Below are 27355 nucleotides of genomic sequence, written 5' to 3' on the forward strand. Positions count from 1 at the left end.
TCAGCCTTCATTGAATTCTTTTATTTCTGAATGCTTTTAAAAAAGTCTTTGTTCTATGTGATTTTCATGAATTGGATTATGGTATGCTATGGTGTGGTTTTCTTCATGTTCTATCTGTTTGGGGTTCATTGACCTTAATGGATCTCTGCATTTATAGTTTTCTATTGATTTTGGTAAAATTTTAGTCTTTATTTCTTCAACAGCTTTTTGTTCTGCCCTCCCTCCTTTCTTCTGAGATGTACATTAAACATGTTACTTGATATTTTTCCATGTCCCATAGCTCATTTATGTTTTTTTTTTTTTTCTTGAGGGGGTGGGGTTTCTTCTCTCTCTGTACAGTTTTATTTTGTTATATCTCAAAGTTCACTTACTTTTTCTTCTGTAGTATATAATTTGCTGTCAGTCCTATCTTTTGAATTTATCATTCTAGAAATTTTCATCTGTAGACATTGGATTTGGATCTTGGATTTCTCTTATCATGTTCCTTTCTTCTTCTTGAGTATATTTATAACAGGTTTATCATCCTTGAGTTCTAATCTTGTTATCTGACATTTTTGCACTATTTCTGCTGATTGATTTTTCTCCTCATTATGGCTTTTATTTTCCTGATTCTTTGCATCCCTGATAATTTTTATTGGATACGAGATACTGTGTTTTTACATGGTTGGGTATTAGACTTCTTTGTATTCCTTTAAATAAATATGTTTTGGTGGTATGGAATTGCTTTGATCCTTTTGATCTAATCATCATAGTGTAGGGCTAATTTATAATTTATCCTTACTACTGAGGCAGTGCCCTAAGGATTCTATTGAATACCCTATTAGGAGATCTCTCTACTTTGATGGCCCAGTCCGGTGTGATTTTGAGAATGTTCTACCTATTTCTTTCTGGTGTTTCTTTCTCTGGCCACTATAGTTTAATCACACACATACATAGTTCATTGTTCAGCCAAAGCCTCTGCAGCTGCCTTCTCTCTGGTCCACAGTTAACTCAAATTCTATCTCAAACTCTTGTTTTCTCACTCAGCAAGACTGGTGGGCCCTGTTTTGTTACTTCCTCCCAGCACTGAGACCTGGAAATCCAGGGAGTAAGGTCAGGCATCTGCAGGGTTACCTTGTTTCCTTTTTCATAAGGAGCATGGTCTTGTGCTGCCTATGGTCCAGCATCTTAAACTATAGTTTAATGTATTTTATTTATTTTTCTAATTAATTAAGGCAAGAAGATAAACCTGATCCCTCTTAATTCCATTATGGCCTGAAGCAGAAATCTTAACCTTTATTTCTTCCTGCTACAACATACCTAAGGAATCTTAATCTGAGATGGCAAGAAGTAGAATATATAATTTGAAAGTTTGTCACATACCTTTCCCACCTAGCCTGTTGAAAATCATTTAAAAAACTGGTTCTAAAAACTGGACATCATTATGACATATTTGGATATGTGGTAATATTCAAGTGTATTTCATTTTGCATAGTCATATATCTAAATCATGCCTCTGTGAAGCCATTGATTTTATAAACCAAAATATAATATATGCAAGTGAGTAACTGATTATCAAAATTTTATTTAGAATGTTACGTTAAATCTCTAATAAAGTAGAAAGCGTATAAATCCTCCTACTTATTTACCAAGAGAAATGAATGCAGATAGCCACACTTGAATATTTATAGTAGCTTTTATTCATAGCAGCCCCTAACTGCAAGCAGTCTAAATGTCCATCCACATGGGTAAATGGAACATTATTCACCAATTAAAAGAAATCATTACTAATACACAGGACAAAGTGGATGAATATCAAAAATATGCTAAGCAAAAGATGCCAGGCACAAAAGAATCTATACAAAATTCTTATTAGAGACTAATTAATCTATAGTGATAGAATCAGACATGTGATTGCTTAAGGTAGGAGTTTGGTAAGTATTAAGAGTAAAGGGGTCAAAAACTAACTGTGGATTGATGGAAACATTCTATATCTTGATTGATGTGTTTTTTTGCACAGATATATACATTTGTCAAAACTCATCAAACAGTACTCTTAAAATATGTATTCCATTTTGTTGTGTGAAATTACACCTCAAAAAAGTTGACTAAAAAATAAACTATATAGTGAGTTTAACAAATAAGCTAGAATTATTGGCTAAAATCAAACATGTTTATATGACATATAAACAAATATATATGATATTTGATATATATAACAAATACTAGCAACCTGGATTCTGATTCTTTTCTAAAATGCAGAGTTCTTTTCAACCTTATACTTTCTTATTGTATGAAATGTGAAAATTAAGTTAGAAATTCTTTTGTATCTGGCTATAAAAAGAAAGGAGGTCAGTAAACTCAAGTTAGTCTTTAAAAAATTGACTTAAATTTTGTTTTTCCTCAGAAATCTTCCTGCCAAATCTGTGGAAGAGGCTTTACGTCACCGACAAGAATATGATGAGATGGTGGCTGAGGCTAAAAAACGAGGTATAAAATTTAACTCCAGGTGATATATTTTATTTATTGATGTTAGTAGGAAACTCATTTCCTACTAAATTCATTTCAACAGGATGGCAAATGGTGAAATTGACCAAGTCTGTCTTTAAGATGATGCTGACTAAATTTGTTCTTAAAGAGAAATAAAATGTCATACAAGAATCTTAGATTTTTAAATACTTTTACAAAACTAGTATGAGGAGAAAGGCCGCAGACTATCTATGAGAGACCTAGTAATTGCAACATAAACGTAGGACTGCTAGTACTTTAATTTATAAATGAAGATGTTATTCATGAATCCATTCATGAGATTCATTTGTTTTTTCACTAGGCTTTTGATATTTTATAATTTAAGAATTTTGACATTTTGCAGTAACTTTCTATAGGTTATGGGAATATGATTTGGAAGTAAAAATTGATTTCATGACTTATGAAGTTTCTCTCAATTCCCAGTTGTGTCATTTTGACAGGCACAGAAGTGTAGATTCTTATGTGTATAAATTCACACATTTATTCAGTCTCTCTTCCAACCAAAAATAAAACATAAGGATGACTTAGCAATACTTACTTAAGTATTGTTAGTTCAGGGTACATTTTTAGAAAATATTACACAGTTATCTATATTTTTTAGCATAAGCTTTATTAACAACTGATATTTTTTCCTTTGACTTAAGTGAATCAAACGTTACAATAATATATACTTCTGCTTTCTGGCACAATCTTTTTAGAAGGCATAATTATGTAAACATTGGTTAAGTTTATTTTACTATACAATTTGAAATATTTCTAGCATACCCAACAAATTTTAATTGACTCTTAACATTGACATTACTATTTGATTAATATTTAAGATGATTATTGATAAATTAGATGAACCTAACAGTATATGATAAAAGTAACATTGAATTGGGAAGTAAGAAGGTCAAAGCTTTAATCTTATTTTATGCTTCCTGGATGTGATACTCTAAATAAATCTTAATTTTCCTCATCTGTGAAATGTTTGTGTGTGTTGGGGACGAAGGGTGGAGGAGGGGGCAGTTGACTGCATCTGGGCTTTTCAAGCCCTTCAGTCAACACTTAAAATCTGAATACATAAATAAAAGAATATGGAGCTATTTACTTGCCCCCTTAAGATGGTTTGTGAGTCACATGTGAAACACAATTAGAAAACAGTTTAGCCAGCTAATCTCTGAAGTCCCACTGGTTCTAAAATTCATTCATTCTCTGTGTATGTACTTCTCTATTTGGGGGGCATCTCTTATTCCAAAATTGTGACTCCTGATCGTCAGAGTGGTGTTAGGTGTATGTGTGTGTGTTAGGAGGATTTTAAAATTTCCAGGTAATTAGTAAACTGAAACATCATAGTAAAAGAAAGGGTCACTGTAATAGTGCCATGGCAATATCATTTTTCAGTGTCATGTGGGTTTTTGTTTTCTGTGCCACATGGTATGTAAGATCTCAGTTCCCCGACTGGGGATCAAACTCATACCTTGTGCATAGTGAAGCTCAGAGTCTTAACCTCTGGACCACCAGGGAAGTCCCTGTCATGTGGTTTTATGTCAAGAAATTCATAAACCCATTGTATGAAAAAATGGTATTGGTTAGTTGCTCACAGTTGTTTATTTTTACATAGTTAATTCATGACAAATTTTACTTCATTGATTAAGTATAAGTAGACTATGTGATATAGTAATCTATTTAAATTATTTTTTCTGAGCTTTGTTCCATCCATTTTTGTAGAACAGAAGAAGCTACTTTTATGTTAATCAATTTCATTTTTTTCTCTTTTTCCCTCTTTCTCTCCTTTCCTCTTTCTCCTTTTTCCTTTCTTCCCCTTCTTCCCTTCTTCATTTCCATTCTTCCTTCCTTTTACCAGAATATTCTTTATGAGAAAGTCTCTTTTGTAGACTTGGGTAGAAAGAGAAGGGCATTTTGATCTGGCTGTTTTATATTGAAATAATTTTTACTTGTTTAAAACAGAAATTAAAGAAGCACATAAAAGGAAAAAAATAATGAAAGAACGGTTTAAACAGGAAGAAAGCATTGCAAGTGCAATGGTAATTTGGATCAATGAAATACTACCCAATTGGGAAGTAATGTAAGTAAGCAGACTTTTCCTGAATTTCAGTCTGTCTCCAAAGATCTCATGTTTCCAATTTTATATTTATATAACTTCTAGCATGTATCTTATGTTTGGGCTAAATTATACTGTTAACCAGTGTTTGAAAATTTTCATGCTTATCTCTGTTCTTTGCTTTTGTAAATCTCTCAATCTCTAATGCCTGCTTCCCTTACTGACCACCCTCTATGCATATCAGAATTTTATCTATTATTTGAATCGCATCTGAATACTTGATCCATGAAATTTCTAATTTCCTGTTACCATATTTTCTTAATTCTAAAATACTATCTATATTGCTAGATGTACTATTGATGTAATAGCAGGATTTTTGGCAAAGAAAATATTAAACATATACATTCATTGTAATATACATTTATTAAATGGTAAATATTAAAGTGATTTTGATATGCTTCTCATAATCAAGATAATACGTTATATATGACCTTTCCCTTCTGTAATGTCCCATTATACTTTGAGACTAATACACTTCTTGCGTTACTTTGCCTTTTATTTTTTGATAATATTTTTATACATTCATTACTTTTCCTCTAGGCTGGTGGGAGATGACTTTTGCAATGCCAAGTATAGGATGTGCTTTGGGAATGTATTGAATATTGGCATAATGTGACAGATATTATATCAGGCTCTTTACACAAGTAATCACATTTGATTCTCACAACCTTTATTCCCTTTTATCTTATAGGGATTCTCAAAGTCAGAGAGGTTAAGTGATTTGCCCAAGGTTGTACAATTAATGAATGGTTAACCAGATTTGAACTCAAGTCTATCTGATTTTAAAGCCCACACTTCTTTCAGTAGACTATGCTGCCTCCCAAAGACTAAGGCTTTACCCATAGTAAATACTTTGTGATTTTGTTTTTGGTACTGAATTGACAGTGCATTTTTATATTCTTTTTATTATGTTTTTTCATAATTTTCCTATATTTCTTATTCTCTCATTGTACCCTTAGTGTAAGTGGCAATTATGGAAGACAATTCCCTTTAAATTTCTGTATATTTTTTAGGCATTTTTTGCCTACATGCATGAACCCAAGGAAAGAATGTATCACATAATTAAGTCTCTATGTTCTAAAAAATCATTCAGCCATTTGGCCACAGACTAGGTAAACCATCATGGAACTAGTATTTTTGATATAAAAAGTAACTTTCTCCTTTTTTCTCCCCCTTGAATTCTAGGCGTAGTACGAGAAGAGTTCGAGAATTGTGGTGGCAGGGATTGCCCCCTAGTGTTCGTGGGAAAGTTTGGAGTCTAGCTGTAGGAAATGAACTAAATATCACTCCTGGTTTGTATTCTATATTAATTGAGTTACTCCCACACATGATAATAGCCATCTTCAGAGTTACAAAACAGATGAATAGATTGGTCATTTAAAAAGGCACTACATTTTAAGAGCATACTTCATTCCCCACACCCTCTAAAACCTGGTACAATTTAATGTTACTGTATTTCATATTATGTATATACAATTTGTGTTTTCCTTTAGTTTACAACCATCAATAATAATCTTGGCATTCAAATATCTTAAACTGTGGATAGGTCTAGGTAGCAGTAGATGAATAAGCATCAGTTCAGTTCAGTTCAGTCGCTCAGTCGTGTCCGACTCTTTGTGACCCCATGATCTGCAGCACGCCAGGTCTCCCTGTCCATCACCAACTCCCAGAGTTCACTCAAACTCATGTCCATTGAGTCGGTGATGCCATTCAGCCATCTCATCCTCTGTCATCCCCTTCTCCTCCTGCCCACAATCCCTCCCAGCATCAGAGTCTTTTCCAATGAGGCAGCTCTTCGCATGAGGTGGCCAAAGCACTGGAGTTTCAGCATCAGCATCATTCCTTCCAAAGAACACCCAGGACCGATCTCCTTTAGAATGGACTGGTTGGATCTCCTTGCAGTCCAAGGGACTCTCAAGAGTCTTCTCCAACACCACAGTTCAAAAGCATCAATTCTTCAATGCTCAGCTCTCTTCACAGTCCAACTCTCACATCCAGGAAAAATAAAATAGTCTAGTTGTGGACAAGTTTCCTCTTTTTTCAAAAAAACATAAATATTATGGGAAGGATAAAAATTTATTTTCCTGTCTCTCTACCCAAACCAGTAATTTTTGAATGTTTTTATTTAAAAACTTGAAAAAAACAGAAGTAAGATTCTCATTGTTTTTATTTTTTTAAGTTTCTTAAAAACTTGAAGCATAGGAGTAAAATGTAGATAGGAATAAAATGTAGTGTGGTTTTGATGAATTAAAAAAATTAGATAAAATAAGGATAGTATCACATAGAGTAAAATAATTGATATTATTAAAAATGGTCTGAATGATAATGATAATGCCAGAGGCACCACAAAAAGACTTTTAGGGATTCTAGTATAATAATTCTAGTATAATAATATAGTATAATAATATACTAATGTTATAATAATATAATTATTATATAATATATATTATATATATAAATATATAATATATACAATTAATAATATAATTATAATCTAGTATAATAATATACTAATTCTAGTATAATATAAATAATACATTGTTACTTAAAATTTTTTATTTATGTATTATTGAAAAAAATTCAATAGTAAAGTACAAACTGCATGTCTGTCCCCCTCTTTCACCCAAACATCTTCTCTTAATCCTACTATGTATTAGTTAACAATTTGGTATATGTTCTTCCAGATCTTTTTTCTATGCACATAAAAAAAGAGTACATCTACTTATGATACTTTTTAAGCTTTCTTTTTTTCTTCCTTTTATTTTTTTTCCACAAATCATCTGAACATCCCTCCATGTCAGTGCATACAGGTGTATTTATACTTACTATAGCTGCTCTTGCCTGGAAAGTCCCATGGACGGAGGAGCCTGGTGGGCTGCAGTCCATGGGATCGCTGAGAGTCGGACACGACTGAGCGACTTCACTTTCACTTTTCACTTTCATGCATTGGAGAAGGAAATGGCAACCCGCTGCAGTGTTCTTGCCTGGAGAATCCCAGGGATGGGGGAGCCTGGTGAGCTGCCGTCTATAGGGTCGCACAGAGTCAGACATGACTGACGTGACTTAGCATAGCTGCACTGTATTCCACGTTTTGGCTCTACTATAATTTATTTAACTATTTTTCTAGTGAGTGCTAAATCAGAGAGATTTGTGTCAAAACAATGTCAAGGTGCTGTTTTTTTTACTCCTCAAACGTGAGTAAAATGAATGAATATTACCCACATAGAGTATGACTGAAAATAATTTAGAAATATTTACCAAAAGCTTCAAAAAATGTAACCTCTAGCCCATTTATTCTAGTTCTAACACTTGAAGTAAATAAACAGATTTACAAAAGCTTTTCTACAAGGATATTCATTACAGCAGTCAGTATTATATATAGTCATTGTTTAGTTGCGAAGTCGTGTCCAATTCTTTGCGACCTCATGGACTATAGCACACCTGGCTCCTCTGTCCTCCACTGTCCTGGAGTTTGCTCAAATTCATGTCCATTGAGTCAGTATACTATCTAACCATCTCATCCTCTGCCATCCCCTTCTCCTTTTGCCTTCGATCTTTCCCAGCATCAGGGTCTTTTCCAATGAGTCGGCTCTTTGCATCAGGTGGCCAAAGTATTGGAGCTTCAACTTCAGCATCAGTCCTTCCAATGAATATTCAGGGTCGGTTTTCTGTAGAATTGATTGGTTTAATCTCCTTGCAGTACAAGTCCTTCAAGAGTCTTCTCCAGGAGTTTTGCAGAATTTATAACAAAGACCTAAATGTCTATCTTCAGTCTTAAAAGTGATGCAAAAAAAAAAAAAAAAAAAATTTTTTTTTTTTTCCCAAAAACACTGAAGAACATCTTTATGATAGCATGGGATAAAATCCTTCTATAACAGCCTAGATTGGTAAATAGGATTACAAAAAAATACACATACTTTGTACAATAAAAGCACTGTGATTAGTTGTGCAAATATGCAAACTCTGGAATTAAACAGTTAGGCTTTTCATAATTTCTCATGGTGAGAAATTGATGAATTCATGAGATAATGTATTGTAAAATATGCTTTTCAAAGACTGTCTTTAACGAATTAATTTATATGCTTCTCCCTTCTGCCTTTATGGAAGTATTGAAAAACCCATACATAATTGAATTGTGTTTATTTGATTTCTTAAAATATTTGATTTCTTAAAATATGGCAAGTAGTGAATCATAACTGTAGAAATGTAGTCCATTGTGTTAAAATAAATCTGGCTAAGGAGACATAGCAAAAAAAAGTGATGCCAAATGAGTAACATGATCATATATGGTTTATAAAATTGATTTTCACAAATAATGAACATGTCATTTTAACGACTTTTTTTTCAATTAAAAAATAGAATTTAAGGGAAGTATTGAGAATTAAATTAAGCTTAGAAAAGGACTGTATTGGTTTAAGGTCTTAAGAATCAGTTTGCATACAGGTAAGATGATGCAGTATTGGCAGCTATGTTTTATTTGAAGTTTTGTTGAGAACTTTACAGTATTAAGTATATATAACTTAGACATTAAAATATTGATTAAGTTGGTATTAATCTTTTGCAATACTCTAATCAAAAAGTTTTTTTTTTTTAAGCTTAAAATTTATAAGGCTTATAAAGTAACCAGGTCATTCATTTTCAAATTAATTTTAGCTTCTTTCAGTTAAACAGTTATGTATTCAGGAGTGAATGAGGTTCAGTTCAGTTGATCTGTTGTGTCCGACCCTTTGCGACCCCATGGACTGCAGCACATCAGGCTTCCCTGTCCATCACCAACTTCTGGATACTCAAACTCATGTCCATGGAGTTGGTGATGCCGTCCAACCATCTTATCCTCTGTTGTCCCCTTCTCCTCCCGCCTTCAATCTTTCCCAGGATCAGGGTCTTTACAAATGAGTCAATACTTCCCATCAGGTGGCCAAAGTATTGGAGTTTCAACTTCAGCATCAGTCCTTCCAATGAATAATTAGGACTGATTTCCTTTAGGATGGACTGGTTGGATCTCCTTGCACTCCAAGAGACTCTCAAGAGTCTTCTCCAACACCACAGTTCAAAAGCATCAATGCTTTAGCACTCAGTTTTCTTTCTAGTCTAACTCTCACATCCATACATGACTACTGGGAAAACGATAAATAAAATAAACGATAAATAAAATAAATGATAAATAACATTGAAAAACCATTAGCCAGACTCATCAAGAAACAAAGGGAGAAAAATCAATAAAATTAGAAATGAAAATGGAGAGATCACAACAGAGACAACACAGAAATACAAAGGATCATAAGAGACTACTATCAGAAATTATATGCCAATAAAATGGACAACTTGGAAGAAATGGACAAATTCTTAGAAAAGACCAACTTTCTAAAACTGAACCAGGAAGAAATAGAAAATCTTAACAGACCCATTACAACCATGGAAATTGAAACTGTAATCAGAAATCTTCCAGCAAACAAAAGCCCAGGACCAGACGGCTTCACAGCTGAATTCTATCAAAAATTTAGAAAAGAGCTAACACCTATCCTATACAAACTCTTCCAGAAAATTGCAGAGGAAGGTAAACTTCCAAACTCATTCTATGAGGCGACCAGCACCCTAATACCAAAACCTGACAAAGATCCCACAAAAAAAGAAAACTATAGGCCAATATCACTGATGAACATAGATGCAAAAATCCTTAACAAAATTCTAGCAAACAGAATCCAACAACACATTTAAAAGATCATACATCATGATCAAGTGGGCTTTATCCCAGGGATGCAAGGATTCTTCAATGTCTGCAAATCAATCAATGTAATACACCACATTAACAAATTGAAAAAATAAGAACCATATGATTATCTCAATAGATGCAGAGAAAGCCTTTGACAAAATTCAACATCCGTTTATGAGAAAAAAACCCTCCAGAAAGCAGGAATAGAAGGAACATACCTCAACATAATAAAAGCTATATATGACAAACCCACAGCAAACATTATCCTCAATGATGAAAAATTGAAAGCATTTCCCCTAAAGCCAGGAACCAGACAAGGGTGCCCACTCTCACCACTACTATTCAACATAGTTTTGGAAGTTTTGGCCACAGCAATCAGAGCAGAAAAAGAAATAAAAGGAATCCAGATTGGAAAAGCAGAGAAGGCAATGGCACCCCACTCCAGTACTCTTGCCTGGAAAATCCCATGGATGGAGGAGCCTGGAAGGCTGCAGTCCATGGGGTCGCTGAGGGTCGGACACGACTGAGCGACTTCACTTTCACTTTTCACTTTCATGCATTGGAGAAGGAAATGGCAACCCACTCCAGTGTTCTTGCCTAGAGAATCCCAGGGATGGGGCAGCCTGGTGGGCTGCCGTCTATGGGGTCGCAGAGTCGGACACGACTGAAGTGACTTAGCAGCAGCAGTAGATTAGAAAAGAAGTAAAACTCGCACTGTTTGCAGATGACATGATCCTCTACATAGAAAACCCTAAAGACTCCACCAGAAAATTACTAGAGCTAATCAATGAATATAGTAAAGTGGCAGGATATAAAATCAACACACAGAAATCCCTTGCATTCCTATACACTAATAATGAGAAAATAGAGAAATTAAGGAAATAATTCCATTCACCATTGCAACAAAAAGAATAAAATACTTAAGAATATATCTACCTAAAGAAACAAAAGACCTATATATAGAAAACTATAAAACACTGGTGAAAGAAATCAAAGAGGACACTATAATAGATGGAGAAATATACCGTGTTCACGGATTAGAAGAATCAATATAGTGAAAATGAGTGTACCACTCAAAGCAATCTGTAGATCAATGCAATCCCTATCAAGCTACCGACGGTATTTTTCACAGAGCTAGAACAAATAATTTCACAATTTGTATGGAAATACAAAAAACCTCGAATAGCCAAAGCAATCTTGAGAAAGAAGAATGGAACTGGAGGAATCATCCTGTCTGACTTCAGGCTCTACTGTAAAGCCACGGTCATCAAGATAGTATGGTACTGGCACAAAGACAGAAATATAGATGAATGGAACAAAATAGAAATCCCAGAGATAAATCCATGCACCTATGGACACTTTATCTTTGGCAAAGGAGGCAAGAATATACAATGGATTAAAGACAATCTCTTTAACAAGTGGTGCTGGGAAAACTGGTCAACCACTTGTAAAAGAATGAAAGTAGAACACTTTCTAACACCATACACAAAAATAAACTCAAAATGGATTAAAGATCTAAAGGTAAGACCAGAAACTATAAAACTCCTAGAGGAGAAGATAGGCAAAACACTGTCTGACACAAATCACAGCAGGATCCTCTATGACTCACCTCCCAGAATATTACAAATAAAAGCAAAAATAAGCAAATGGGACCTAATTAAAAGCTTCTATCCAACAAAGGAAACTATAAGCAAGGTGAAAAGACAGCCATCAGAATGGGAGAAAATAACTGCAAATGAAGCAACTGACAAAGAATTAATCTCAAAAATATACAAGCAACTCCTGCAGCTCAGTTCCAGAAAAATAAATGACCGAATCAAAAAATAGGCCAAAGAACTAAACAGACATTTCTCCAAAGAAGACATACAGATGGCTAACACATGAAAAGATGCTCAACATCACTCATTATCAGAGAAATGCAAATCAAAACCACAATAAGGTACCATTTCACACCAGTCAGAATGGCTGCTATCCGAAAGTCCAATAAATGCTGGAGAGGGTGTGGAGAAAAGGGAACCCTCTTACACTGCTGGTGGGAATGCAAACTAGTACAGCCACTATGGAGAACAGTGTGGAGATTCCTTAAAAAACTGGAAATAGAATTGCCATACGACCCAGCAATCCCACTGCTGGGCATACACACCGAGGAAACCAGAATTGAAAGAGACACGTGTACCTCAGTGTTCATCACAGCACTTTATAATAGCCAGGGTCCATCAGCAGATGAATGGATAAGAAAGCAGTGGTACATATACACAATGGAGTATTGCTCAGCCATTAAAAAGAATACATTTGAATCAGTTCTAATGAGGTGGATGAAACTGGAGCCTATTATACAGAGTGAAGTAAGCCAGAAAGAAAAACACCATACAGCATACTAATGCATATATATGGAATTTAGAAAGATGGTAACAATAACCCTGTATGTGAGACAGCAAAAGAGACAAAGATGTATAGAACTGTCTTTTGGACTCTGTGGGAGAGGGTGAGGGTGGGATGATTTGGGAGAATAGCATTGAAACATGTATATTATCATATGTGGAAAGAATTGCCAGTCCAGGTTCGATGCATGATACAGGATGCTCAGGGCTGGTGTACTGGGATGACCCAGAGGGATGGGATGGGGAGGGAGGTAGGAGGGGGGGGTTCAGGATAGGGAATTCATGAACACCTGTGGCAGATTCATGTCGATGTATGGCAAGACCAATATAATAGTGTAGAGTAATTAGCCTCCAATTAAAATAAATATTTATATTAAAAAAAATTTTTTTAAAATTTCTTCTTTCCAAACCATGAGTAGTAAATACATTAAAAAAAAAGATTAATTGATGCAAAATATGTTCTTGGTATTTGGGGCAGTATTATATAAATTTTGATATTTGGGCAAGAAATACTTTCTGCTGTTTTGTCATTGAAATTTACTATTTTTATGTAAATTTTAACATATTTGTAGTGGTTAGTTAGAAAGCAGAAACAATTAAAGTTTGAGAGTTGAAAAATTTTCAATTTCTTTTGTTCTTGAAACTTTAATGAGATCCTGTATATGAAAGCACAGAGCAATAGTCTCAAAAAGTAATTGGGCAGAGGGGTTGAGATTTTTGTATGTAGGCCTGGCAAAATCTGTGAAGTTTGGTAGCTTTGAATAGCTTGTTAGCCTTATCATAATATCATAATAGAGATATCATATCATAGCAATTTCATAATAGAGAAAACAATTTTAAGAGAAGGAAAGCAAGAACCAGCATTTGCATTTATTGAGGATCTATATGGTGTCAGGAGCTTAATGTAAATTACCTTACTTAATCATGGGTTTTCTGGATGGCTCAGCAGGTAGAGAATTTACCTGCAATGCAGGAGACTCAGGAGATTCGGATTTGATCCCTGGGTGGGGAAGATCCCCTGGAGGACAGCATGGCAACCCACTGTAGTATTCTTGCCAGGAAAATCCCATGGACAGAGGAGCCTGGCTGGCTGTGGTCCATGGGGTCACAAAGAGTCAGACACAACTGAAGCATCGGAGCACACACACACACAACCCCTTGAGTAGGTGTTACTTTTCTCCAGTTTACTGATGAAGACAGCCTAGTTCCAGAGTGATCAAGTACCTTTCTTGAAGTCTCACAGGTAGTACGTGGCAGAGCTGGAATTTGAATCTAGGTCTGACTGACTCCGAAAATCATATTTCTGCTATTCCACAGTGATATTCCTTTAGCAGAAACATCTTTTCCAGCCTCTTAACATTCATTCTATATGGTAGCTATTTGGCTGAGCACTCTGCAGTATTTTATCTTTCTGGTTGTGTAATGAATAGTTTTGATAGAATCAAGTACTTCAGTTTACCACATTTTTGATACCTGCCACATAAGAGAAATCTGATGATATAGTAAGATTTTTATCTTTATTTTTGAGTAAAAATAGAAATATATGGATAAATTTCTTTCTTATTATTTATGAATTTTTATTCTTGTTTTTCCCCAGAACTTTATGAAATCTTCCTCTCAAGAGCAAAGGAACGGTGGAAAAGTTTCAGTGAAACAAGTTCAGAGAATGATGTAGAAGGTGGGCTATTTTTGTTGTTAATAGAAATTTCTCAAAATCCAGGTGCTGAGATGAGTGTGATTTTTTACAATATGCCAGGAACTGCAATAATTCTTTACATAATCTCCTTTAATGTTAATAACCCTTTAAATAGATGTTATTATACTGAATGATATAAGAGGAAACTGAGGCTCAGAATAGTTAACTTGGGAACAGTACAGCTGTGATGTAAACCCAGGTTGTTGGACTCCAGGGTCCAGTTTTTAATCACAACAGTAAAAGTAATGGGGTGCAGTATTTTTAGGCCACCTGTTACTTAAAAGATTGATGATCTTCACAGCTCGCTTGTGACCTCTCGTGAAGAGGAAGCATGCTCTTCTCTCTTATGCTGTTGGATTATCATTTCAATTTAGTCAGTAACTGAGCTAGGTTCGGCAGGATTGCAGCTTTAGATAGACTTAGTTCATCTTGGGTTTCAAATTTGCTGAAGGAAAGAACCACAGGCTCCCTACTTTAATCAGACATTCTCCCAAGGGCCATGTGCCTATGGATGATTTCATTATGTCTTTCCAGCCTGGCCTTCTGCACAACACTGGAACCCAGCAAAATTCCCACAGAGGAAAACCAGATATACATTCAGGCTTCTCCAAATCAGTCTTATTGGGCCATGAAAAGCTCTTCTGCATTCTTTCCTCAAGCAGAATACCTTCATCTCTGGCAGGCTCAGTCCTGAGCCCATTCCCACACTTGGCAGATGCCCCTAGGAATAAAAGTAGCCACTGGTATCCACTTAGCTGGGAAAGGAAAGGCAAGACTCTTCTCTTTCTGAGATTTAAAACCTTTACAATTCTCGGTGCTCACAATTCTCTTATGCCTTTTTTTTTTTTTTTTTTTTCCTCCCTTTCTTTTCTGGCCACACCACATGGCTTGTGGGATTTTAGTTCCTTGACCAGGGACAGAACCCAGGTCCTCAGCAATGAGAGCACAGAATCCTAACCACTGGATCACCAGGGAATTTCCTCTTATGCCTTTTTTAAAACATATGGTATTTGAAATCTGTTTTTTCCTAGTTGTTATTGCAGGAGTAGTAGTCTTTCCCCTCCCTTTTATAAAACCTAGAAACAGAAATCTTTTACCATAAAACTTTGTGATAAATGTATAGATTCTTTCTTCATATTCAGTTCACTTCAGTCGCTCAGTCATGTCCGCCTCTTTGCGACCCCATGAACCGCAGCACACCAGGCCTCTCTGTCCATCACCTTTCCCAGAGTCCACCCAAACCCATGTCCATTGAGTCGGTGATGTCATCCAACCATCTCATCCTCTGTCGTCCCCTTCTCCTGCCTTCGATCTTTCCCAGCATCAGGGTCTTTTCAAATGAGTCACCTCTTCGCATCAGGTTGCCAAAGTATTGGAGTTTCAGCTTCAACATCAGTCCTTCCAGTGAACACCCAGGACTGATCTCCTTTAGGATGGACTGGTTGGATCTCCTTGCAGTCCAAGGGACTCTCAAGAGTCTTCTCCAACACCACAGTTCAACAGCATCAATTCTTCGGTGCTCAGCTTTCTTCACAGTCCAACTTGCACATCCATACATGACCACTGGAAAAACCATAGCCTTGACTAGACGGACTTTTGTTGGCAAAGTAATGTCTGTGCTTTTTAATATGCTGTCCAGGTTGGTCATAACTTTCCTTCCAAGGAGTAAGCGTCTTTTAATTTCATGGCTGCAGTCACCATCTGCAGTGATTTTGGAGCCCAGAAAAATAAAGTCTGACACTGTTCCCCATCTATTTCCCATGTAGTGATGGGACCGGATGCCATGATTTTCATTTTCTGAATGTTGAGCTTTAAGCCAACTTTTTCACTCTCCTCTTTCACTTTCATCAAGAGGCTTTTTAGGTCTTCTTCACTTTCTGCCATAAGGGTGGTGTCATCTGCATATCTGAGGTTCTTGATATTTCTCCCGGCAATCTTGATTCCAGCTTTTGCTTCTTCCAGCCCAGTGCTTCTCATGATGTACTCTGCATATTAAATAAGTAGGGTGACAATATACAACCTTGACGTACTCCTTTACCTATTTGGAACCTATCTGTTGTTCCATGTCCAGTTCTAACTGTTGCTTCCTGACCTGCATACAGGTTTAAGGCTATAAGTTCCAGGAAAAGCTGTGATGTTTCTTTAAAGTTATTGATTATTCCACTTTTAACTTTCCTTAAGTAACATACATGCTGTGTGTGATCATTCTGTGTTTACAAGACTGAACTTGGTATAATGAGTAATCATTTCAGTTTTATCTGCCTGGCAAATGCAGGTGTATCTGTTGCTGATCGAGAGGCCAGTCTAGAATTAATTAAGTTGGACATATCCCGTACATTTCCATCTCTCTACATCTTTCAGAAGGTAAGGGTATCTCAACTAGCTTGTAGCACCTATTTTTTTTAATCCAAAGGAACAAATTCTGTAAATGCATAGCTATTATTTTTTAAAAGCATAACTATAAAAATTGGATGCCTTTATATAAAAAAGGCAAAACTAGCAGGAAAATAGTAAAGGCATTTCTGTTATTTTACTCCACTGACTGAATGCATTGCAGTTAGAATAGCACACAAAGGTACTGATGAGTTTTCCCTGAAGTGAATTTGTCTAGTTTCTATTCTGTAAAATATCTGAATTTTAACATTTTTGCCTAGTAAATTGGTAAACTATAAGGAAGTTTGCTCCAAAACTTAATTTTTTTTCAGAATTATTATTGAAATAGGAAGGTTTGTTTTTTGTGCAGAGATTATTATGAAATTGCTTACATTTTATGAGGAGAGTAACGATTACATTTTATACGTATATATGACAAGTCTTTATTCATGGAATTTTTCTCTATGTTGACAAAGTGAGATTGAACATTTTACCATTAAGATTAATATTTGTGATTATTAATAAACTTAATTTTGTGTATTCATGGTTTTCTTTTGCTGAAATTGTATTATATCAAATGAAAGAATCAGTGTTCATTATAAATTTATTGTGCCAACTTTAGATGTCTTTAAAATTGCATACAACTCTATAGTTTGTATCCATCCATCAAGTAAGTTTATTTGACTATTTTGGTTTTCCACAATTAAATATTTTTTACCCATACTTTAGAACATATCTTTGCAGAATGATTAAGTATACTGACTAAAACTAGTCATTTAGGAAATATAAAGTTAATTAACATGTTATTTGAGAATTAACTTAGAAACAATTATTTGTATAGTTTGACATTTCATTTTTCTCTTCTCTAAGGGTGGCCCATATCATGATGTCTTACATAGCATATTAGGGGCATATACCTGTTACCGACCGGATGTTGGTTATGTAAGTATTTGTTTCAATCTGTCTTTTGAATATAAACAGTCTCTGTCTTATCTCATAGTAGCTTATGTTGTATTAGCTCTCAAATGTCTGTATCTGTATGGTTTTTTTCTTGGTCCTGTCAGCTTACTCTGAGAGAAATTTTCCCTTTCCTGCCAGAGGCTTGTGAGACTGATTGCCTGCTTTCTTGGAGAGCAGCTGGGGATTTGACCATTCAATTTGTAAACTTTTATTTATTATCTATCCTGTGTTGCCTTCTCCCCTTTTCCCTAACTCTCCTTTTCCTGATTGTCTCTTTAGAGATAAACCTCTTATGTTCATCTGGGTTGAGGCAAGGTAGGTAGGTACCTGTACATACAGAGTAGAGGAGGGGATTTGCTCCTTTTACAAATTTTTAACCAATCCAAGTTTTAGTCCTTCCTCTCAATTTTAGAGGTGCCTGATAACTTCAGTTCTTGAGCCTTCCAGAATTTGTGGCTGAATTGGCTTGCCGCTGACTGGCTTTCTCCTCGGCACATATTTTAGTCTCAATATTCCCTGTATAGTTAAAATTTCCAAAATGCTATTGACATCTTTTATCTACTGTCTATATTATTTTCCATTTTCTTTTTTGTTCTTCTAGGTTAATACTTATCATTTGATTTACTGTTATCTTAGTTGGATTTAGAAGGGAAGGGGACAAAGAAAAATGTGTGTTCAACTTGTCATGTTTTATTGGAAATCATAAAACCTTCATTTTCTTGCCTTTGTCTTAAAATAGAAGAATTTTAGAGATGTCACAATAGGGTGGCTGTCTGATACAACTTACCCTATTTTGTTGCATGTTCATTTGTACATTTGTTTATTCATCCATTCACTCAACAAATATGTACTGTGTGCTTATGGCTATATGCCAGGCTTTGTTCTAGGCATTTTATTCAGCTCTGTGAACAAAAGAAAGATTCCTTTTTGTCTCTTATAATTTAGATGGAGACAGACAATAAACAACAACAAATAAGTAAATCACATGTTATATGAAAAGGTGATAAGTATTATAGAAAAAGCATGACATGGCTTGGGGAGAAAGTGAAGTTTGGGCATGGGGTAGGTTGTAGTATTAAAGCTGTCCTTATGAAGAAACCTCAGATATGCAGATGACACCACCCTTACGGCAGAAAGTGAAAAGGAACTAAAAAGCCTCTTGATGAAGGTGAAAGTGGAGAGTGAAAAAGTTGGCTTAAAGCTCAACATTCAGAAAACTAAGATCATGGCATCCGGTCCTATCACTTCATGGGAAATAGATGGGGAAACAGTGGAAACAGTGTCAGACTTTATTTTTCTGGGCTCCAAAATCACTGCAGATGGTGACTGCAGCCATGAAATTAAAAGACACTTACTCCTTGGAAGGAAAGTTATGACCAACCTAGATAGCATATTCAAAAGCAGAGACATTACTTTGCCAACAAAGGTTCGTCTAGTCAAAGCTATGGTTTTTCCTATGGTCATGTACGGATGTGAGAGTTGGACTGTGAAGAAGCCTGAGCGCCGAAGAATTGATGCTTTTGAACTGTGGTGTTGGAGAAGACTCTTGAGAGTCCCTTGGACTGCAAGGAGATCCAACCTGTCCATTCTGAAGGAGATCAGCCCTGGGATTTCTTTGGAAGGAATGATGCTAAAGCTGAAACTGCAGTACTTTGGCCACCTTATGCAAAGAGTTGACTCATTGGAAAGGACTCTGATGCTGGGAGGGATTGGGGGCAAGAGGAGAAGGGGATGACAGAGGATGAGATGGCTGGATGGCATCACTGACTCGATGGACATGAGTCTGAGTGAACTCCGGGAGTTGGTGATGGACAGGGAGGCCTGGCATGGTGCGATTCATGGGGTCGCAAAGAGTCGGACACGACTGAGTGACTGATCTGATCTGATCTGAACTTATGAAGAAAGTAAAATTTAAACAGAGAATCTCTTTTGGTCATGTGTTCTATAATAGAATCATAAAAACATTATATAACCCCTTCATATTTTTAAGTTGACATTCATTTAAATTTTTTCATTATAAGTTTCATCATAAAGGATTTAATTTTTAGCACTTACTAAATATTGATATTTTAAAATAAAACTTTTATTTTAAAACTGTATGCGCTCAGTTGCTCAGTCGTGTCTGACTCTTTGTGACCCCATGGTCTGTAGCCCGCCAGGCTCCTCTGTCCCTGGAATTTTTCAGGCAGGCATTCTGGAGTGAGTTGCCATTTCCTACTCCAGGGGATCTTCCTGATTCAGAGATTGAACCTGTGTGTCTTGCATCTCCTGCATTAATTTCTCTTCCCTTTGAAGGTCCAAGGGATGTCCTTCATAGCAGCAGTTCTCATTCTCAACTTGGAAGAAGCAGATGCCTTCATTGCATTTGCAAATCTCCTGAATAAGCCATGCCAGTTAGCCTTTTTTCGTGTGGATCACAGCATGGTATGAACATTTAGAATGAATTGTGTTTTTCTTTGTCAGTTTCTATAGTCTGATTGCCCTTACAGAGTAAAATACAGTAATTAGAAGACCAAGGTGATCTAAAATAAGCCTTTCATTGAATTACAGTTTTATGAATGCTTGATGAAAAGACTCAGAAACAGATGCTAAGCAAGATTTTCTATTAACTTATGAGTAAGGATTTAATTTCTCAATTTCTCGAGTATACTCTTAAATAATTTTGTTGAAATTTCTATCTTTAGATGTTGAAATATTTTGCAACGTTTGAAGTATTTTTTGAAGAAAATCTCTCCAAACTATTTCTTCATTTCAAATCTTATAGTCTTACACCAGACATATACTTGATAGACTGGTAAGTTATAGAATATAGTAATTAAAAGGAAACAGAGTAAAACTTTTTGCCTAAAGTAAATCTGATGCACAGGATCATACATATAAGAAAAACTCTTCTCTTATGTATAAAGAAACCCTCACATTTTTGTTGGGAGGCATTTGATTAAGAGTGTGAACTCTGGTTTGAAATCAGAATCCCTGTTTTTTTGTATTTCAATTTCCAAACTATAAAATGGGAATAATAATATCTCTATCTTGAGTTGTTTTGAGAGTGTTTTACATGGATTATCTCACTCAATGCCAGGTACATACTAAGCTCTGAGAAAGAATTAGTTGCTATTCCTTTAATATTCTTAACATACAAGGGTTTATGATAGTTATGATAGGTTTTCTTTACTGAGAGCTTTGTTTTTTCCAAGGCCTTATCCAGTTTTCTGACCAAGTATTGATGCCTTATTTAAGTGCTAATGCCTTTTTTTAACCTTACAATTCTAGCTCTTGTATTCTAACTTGGAAGGTTTGCCTAGGACTCTGCTAAACAGTAGCAGTAGAGTATTTAGACGGGGGTGAATTTTGCCCAAGAGATAGAGCAGTCGATCTTAAGATAGATTGTTAAGAGTACATATGAAATATTTAAATCTTAAATCCTAATCATTAAAAATCAGTGGGTTTCAAATAAGTGATAAGATTTAATATAGATAATGGCATTGATCGGCTATCTTATGGTTGTTTGAGGTTTCTTCTATTTAGACTTTAAAAAAAAGACTAAGTTATTTTTCAACGTATTCTCCTGTTCCCATTAGGAACATTAGAGTTCCTTTGGGTAGGACCTAAGATCATGGGGAGAAGGGTTTTCTATTACGGGACCTGAAGGACCAAGATCAAATACTAAATCTGTAAAGAAGGTGGTAAAACTGCTCAGTTGTCCATCTTAAGAACTGTGAACATGAGCCAAAACAGGATCACAACTGATAAAGGGAGCAGGATGAAATTAATACCGAGTGAGTACTGTATACTAGAAACTGCTTCGGCACTTCTAATACCCTTTCACATTTTGAACAGTGAGTTAGTATTCTCTGTACTACCAAGAGTATGCTTTAGGTTTTCTGGAGGGTTTTTTTTTTTTTTTTGGCCGGGCCTTACAGCTTTTAGAATATTAGTTCCCTGACTAGGGAATAAAACCCAAGCCCTCTGCAGTGGAAACCAGACTCCTAACCACTGGACTGCGAGGGAATTCCCTCTGCTTTCTGTTATGCAATTAAATATGTGTTTATAATTTAAGAAGTAGTCATGGATTTTTTTTTCACTCCATTGAGCTTGTAACATACAAAGCCCAGAACCAATGGTGCAAGAAAAAAGAGGAATAAATAAGTGGCAGTGCTAATGAGGATTTATTTCATTTTTTGGCGGGAGAGCCTTTAGTTGCCTTGCTCATGTTTCATCAGCAGTATCTCAGATAAAGTTCATGTAAAAAATGTGTACCTTCTTTGCCAAGGTAACATCAAGAGAAGTTCTCTAGCATCTTCTCCCCCTACTTCCTCAACTACAGTGCTACTCCAAAGTACTACTGAGTAAAGACATGATCAAACATTATCAGAAAGGATGGGAAAAACCTTTGATGATTCTATTGGAGGGTACACATGCTCCAGAAGTAGTAGTAAGTAAAGTTTGGTGAACGGAAAAACAGTAGGTGTTTGTGAAGAGGAAAAAAAGGAGAGAAGTCAGGCTTTATGGTTTTGTATTTAGGTTAATATAAGGTACTTGTCCTCATACGGTAATAAGAAGTAACTTTTACTGAGCATTTCTTATTTGCCATTCACTATTCTAAACACTTTACATTTAGGTAATTTTATTATCTTTGTTTACTAATGAGCAGACTGAGGCACAGCAAGGTTAAGTATCTTACTCAGGGTACATAATCAATAAATTGCAAATCTAAGATTCAAACTCAGGTACACTGGTTTCAGAGTCCATACCCTTAACCATGAGGTTATTCTGCCAGTGTAGTTTGTATTAGGCTGTATCGCTGCATAAGATTGTAAATTCACATACTTCTGTTATTTATTACTTAATTTTCCACTACTCAAGTTGAGGGAAGGAGCCATATCTTATTTGCCTTTTCAGCCCTAATTTAAGCACTTCTTTTTATATAGAGATGCTTAATGAGTGACTGAATAAATGAATGAAAAATTTCAATGACTTTTCCCCCCCTAATTTTAGGATCTTCACACTATATAGCAAATCACTACCACTTGATCTGGCCTGTCGAGTATGGGATGTATTTTGCAGAGATGGGGAGGAATTTTTATTTAGGACTGGATTAGGAATCCTCCGATTATATGAAGATATTCTTCTACAGATGGACTTTATTCACATAGCACAGTTTCTAACTAAATTGCCGGAAGATATCACATCAGAAAAACTGTTCAGCTGTATTGCAGCCATCCAGATGCAGAATAGTACCAAAAAATGGACTCAGGTAGAGTGACATTTTCCTACTTCTAACAGATGTAGTAAAAGGTTTTTTTTTTTAATTAAAAAAAAAGTTAACTATTTTTCAAATGTTAGTGCTTAAGTTTAAAAAAAAAGCTTTAAAAATAATTTTTGACTTTGAAAAAAACATTGCTTCTCTTTCACTTCTCCAGACCTATGGCTTTATTTTTTATGTAAGTCTAGTAATATTTTGAGTTTAGTGAAGTGCAGCCTACAATAGTCATGTATTTGCCAGGGTAATTATATAAGCACCTTGGTAGTTCAAATAGACAACAATTGTATTAAATACCTGAATGTGTACTAAGGGTTTGCAATAAAAAGAATGTAATGTATGATTCTGACTTTTTAGATGCTTAATCTTGTTAGGGAAGCAAATATATTGACAGTCTAAAGTTATATTACATAAAAAATAGTGTTAACACTTGCTTCATGAATGATGGACAGTAAGCATAAGTTCACAGTTTTATTGCTTATTAAAATGAAAATATAAGAATATTGGTCCAGTCAATGTAAGGCAAAAACCACTATATTATAAAGTAATTAGCCTCCAATTAAAATAAATCAATTAAAAAAATAAATATTGGGAAAATGCAAAAAAAAACGAATATTGGTCCAGGAAATGTTTTGTTACCTAATAGTAATTTTATAATATTGGCAAGTGATGAAAACTGGAATCTAACTGTCTATCATAAAATTGGGTTGAAACAAACAAGAGGATATGAGAATTGACACTCTTTCAGAGAGCAAAGTTACGTATGCTAAAGCTTTTTCATGTTAATAAACTGTAGATTTTAAAATCTCTTTAATCTGCATGGTTGTTGTTTTTAGCATTAATGTTTACTTTATATAATTTCCAGGTCTTTTCATCTGTGATGAAGGATATTAAAGAAGGAGACAAGAATAATAGTCCAGCTTTGAAAAGCTAACCTTCAAAATTAACAAAATAATTGCAATATAACAAATGTTTTTTGATAAAAGTTTTTGTTTCCTATGTAAAAAGCATGGTAGAAAATGCTGAAGAAAGCTAAAAGAATCAAGACATGGAAAACTACTGATTTTGAATTCCATGGGGCTGAAGTAAATGAGTAACCCATTGACAGTATTAATTTAAAAAGTATTTTATAGGGAGAGCCATTTTACAAAGGAGAAAATTTAAATGGCTAGTTCATACTCCATAATATGGAGTGAATAGTTTAATGCAATACATTTTTTAATAGCTTTGGATATAGTTCAAAATTTTTACATCTTTTCTTTAACTATTAGCATAAAGGCACTTTGGAGGTCAGAACAGGCTATTTAAATACTACTTTAACTTCTAAAATACTATTTGAAATAAACGCCTTAGTACAGATATTATCTCCAGTTCCAAACATTTGAAGATATTATAGACCAATAATAAGCAACTTTGATTGTAAAGTGTTTATGTCACTGATGTTGTTTATATTCATTCCCACGTTGGGGCAAATTTGGGTTATCTGGGAACTGGAAATATTGGTAGGAGATTGTTTAGCACTTATGTAAGTGTTTTCCACAGTATCATGTCTGTCTGTTTTTGAAAGGAAATTGTTTCTTTTTCTCAAGGAATTTCTGTCACTCAGAGGAATTTAGCTTTTCTGTTTCTAGTCTAAGAGATTGTTCATCTAGTAATTTAAGAAAGCTAACTGGTAGAAGAAAATTTCTTTGCACTTTAATGGACTGAAGACTTTTTGGAGGGAGTAAGTCCATAAATATAAATGAGGTTTTTCACTGGTAAGAGTAAAAAGTAATGAATTCTGAGAGTTCTTAAATAGCATGCTACTTGGCAAGACTTTAAGTTTGTTAGTTAAAATTTTTTCACTGTCTGTAGAAACAAAATTTGTTAATTCCAGTTTGAATTTTGAAACAATATGTAGCCAAGTCCGTGACTTGTCAAACCCTGTGTATAATTTTCTAATCAATGGAAATGAGAGTAAAAGAAAAATTTAATTTTTTTCTAATGAGTTTAACTTTGATGATATAGTGGATAAAGGAATGACTAATTATTGGTAACCTGACATTAAATTTATTATGATGTTTGATTCTTGAGCTTAAAATAAATCACTTTATTATTATTGATATCTATATAACATGGTATTTGGTTAATAATTAGACTTATAGTGTGCTTTTATGTTGCACTTTGGTTTGAAACAACACTTAAGCACACTATTTCTGTTAGTGGTATATAGTCTTCAAACTAACAAGTCTGAGAACCTTGTTAGTGTAGTGACTGCCTCTTTAGGAATATGGGACCAGATGGTACCCATGTATTTTTACCCCATGGGTCATTCTAACCTAGGGACCACTAATGGAGCCCTCAGAAGTTAACTCCTGTCATAGGAGCTTTCTTAGTGGAAACTAGTAGTGTAATAAAATATTGAGGGAGTACTCAGGGTCTTAATAGGTTTTAGAATGACATATTAACTCTGGTAACTACTTCCTTGGTATTGGTGGCCCTGATAGAGGGAACGAAACCCCTGGCAGTAATCTCATTGAGGTTGTACTACCTGCCAAAATTTAATCTTACTTTTGTGTATTTGTTTCCTAAGTTGGGCCTACGTTACTGTATTTCTTTTTCTCATTTTTATTATTGTACAGTTTCTTTACCTTTCAAGTATAAATGTGTATATAAAATGTAAATACAAGGAATTTACTAAAATCCACTATTAACAATTACTGTGTAAATAAAACTTATAAGCAGAGTAATTACTTGAAATGAGTCTTCATTATTTGGGGAATATTTAACTATGTGTGGAGATAAAAAGGGAATAAACTCTTCTTCCAGATTTCTCTTCCTGAGGATAACTGGGCCTTTTGGCTTTTGAGATTGCCAGTACTGGTAGTGAGAAAGTTGTATCTTCCTTAAACCTCTTATACAGGCATTATAGAGTTACTCGTTATTCATATGGTCAGTGTATGGCAGTTTTTTGGGTAAAGTGTATTTTCAGTTAAAAAATAACTTGCCTGGGAGAGAGGTGGAAGGGAGGTTTAAAAGGGAGGGGACATATGTATACCTGTGGCTGATTTATGTTGATGATGGCAGAACCCATCACAATATTGTAAAGTAATCATCTTCCAAATAAAAATAAAACTAAAAAAATAACTTTCCTAAAAACCTCAAGATAATGTGAAATTGAATATGATGTTTTGTCTGTCTAATCAATATTTCTCTAGTTGGCCTTTTAGCCCTGGTCTGCATTGTATTGTTTAAATGCTACTGGAAGACTCCAGTAACTAGCATAGCTTTCTAAAATCAGAACACATAGTTTTTGCTGATTTCTTTTGCAGTGATGACCTTCATATAATGTTATTGATTTGAGTATACACACACACACACACACACACACACACTATATATATAAGCAGAGTGTGTGTGTGTGTGTGTGTGTGTATATATATGTATACTTTAATTGAGGTATAGTTGATATACAGTGTTGTGTTAGTTTCTGGTGTACAACAAAGTGATTCAATTCAATTATATATATATTCTTGCTTTCTGTTGAAGAACTAAGGATTGAGGAAAATTTCTTCCCCTCTGACACCACCCAGGAAAACTAACTCACCAAAATGACTGAAACCCTCACCTTAAGTACTACCTTCAGCTGAAAACCAAAGATGTTAGGAGTATGGTTTGAGACTTCAAAGGGGAAGCAATTCACATGGAGATGAAAAGCAAATGTTTGGTAAACATGTTTGCTGGGCCTTGCAGAACAGTGAGTGGACTCTGATCTCTCTCGGCCCTGCAGAGTTTTCCCCACCTCACCTAGTCTATATTCTTAGTTCTATTACAGAATAGACCCTCTATCAAAATTCTTTTTGGCAGATAAGGGGGCAGTAACAAGAAAAACTTACTGAGTCTTCTGTTTCTTAAAAATAATTAGCCTAATTTAACCTTCACACCAAAAAGACACATTTTGGGGTGACAAATTTTGCTTTCCTATAGTGCTGGCGGCTCAGCTGTAAAGAATTTACCTGCAGTGCAGGGGCCGCAGGAGACATGGGTGTGATCCCTGGGTCAGGAAGATTCCCTGGAGGAGGGCATGGCAGCCCACTTCAATATTCCTGCTTGGAGAAGCCTGGCAGGCTGCAGTGCATAGGGTAGCAAAGTCGGACACAACCAACTGAACATGCATGCACGCACAGTGGTAAAACCATTTATTTGGACTTCACTGTTTGACAACATGTGAAAGTCGCCATGTACCACTCTTTGTGACCCTATGGACTATAGAGTCCATGGAATTCTCCAGGCCAGAATACTGGAGTGGGTACCTTTCCCTTCTCCAGGGGATCTCCCCAACCCAGGGATCGAACCCAGGTCTCTCGCATTGCAGGCAGAT

At 35.3% G+C, this 27355-nt stretch overlaps 1 protein-coding gene across 4 annotated transcripts in view; it reads left to right on the plus strand.

Annotated features, from left to right (window-relative positions):
* TBC1D12 (TBC1 domain family member 12) overlaps positions 1 to 25723 on the plus strand; it is a 96580-nt gene extending 70857 nt beyond the window's left edge. For all 4 annotated transcript variants that reach the window (XM_055560692.1, XM_055560693.1, XM_055560695.1 and 1 more), the window contains 10 exons: positions 2387 to 2469; positions 4459 to 4576; positions 5798 to 5904; positions 14304 to 14384; positions 16678 to 16766; positions 17646 to 17717; positions 20031 to 20159; positions 20420 to 20529; positions 22731 to 22989; positions 23861 to 25723. In XM_055560692.1, coding sequence (XP_055416667.1) covers positions 2387 to 2469; positions 4459 to 4576; positions 5798 to 5904; positions 14304 to 14384; positions 16678 to 16766; positions 17646 to 17717; positions 20031 to 20159; positions 20420 to 20529; positions 22731 to 22989; positions 23861 to 23929 — 1117 coding nt within the window. In that variant the 3' untranslated portion in view covers positions 23930 to 25723. The remainder of the gene's footprint in view (positions 1 to 2386; positions 2470 to 4458; positions 4577 to 5797; positions 5905 to 14303; positions 14385 to 16677; positions 16767 to 17645; positions 17718 to 20030; positions 20160 to 20419; positions 20530 to 22730; positions 22990 to 23860) is intronic.
* The last annotated feature ends 1632 nt before the right edge of the window (positions 25724 to 27355 follow it).

Source organism: Bubalus kerabau, chromosome 22, assembly GCF_029407905.1.
Source record: "Bubalus kerabau isolate K-KA32 ecotype Philippines breed swamp buffalo chromosome 22, PCC_UOA_SB_1v2, whole genome shotgun sequence".
Lineage (NCBI taxonomy): Eukaryota > Metazoa > Chordata > Mammalia > Artiodactyla > Bovidae > Bubalus > Bubalus kerabau.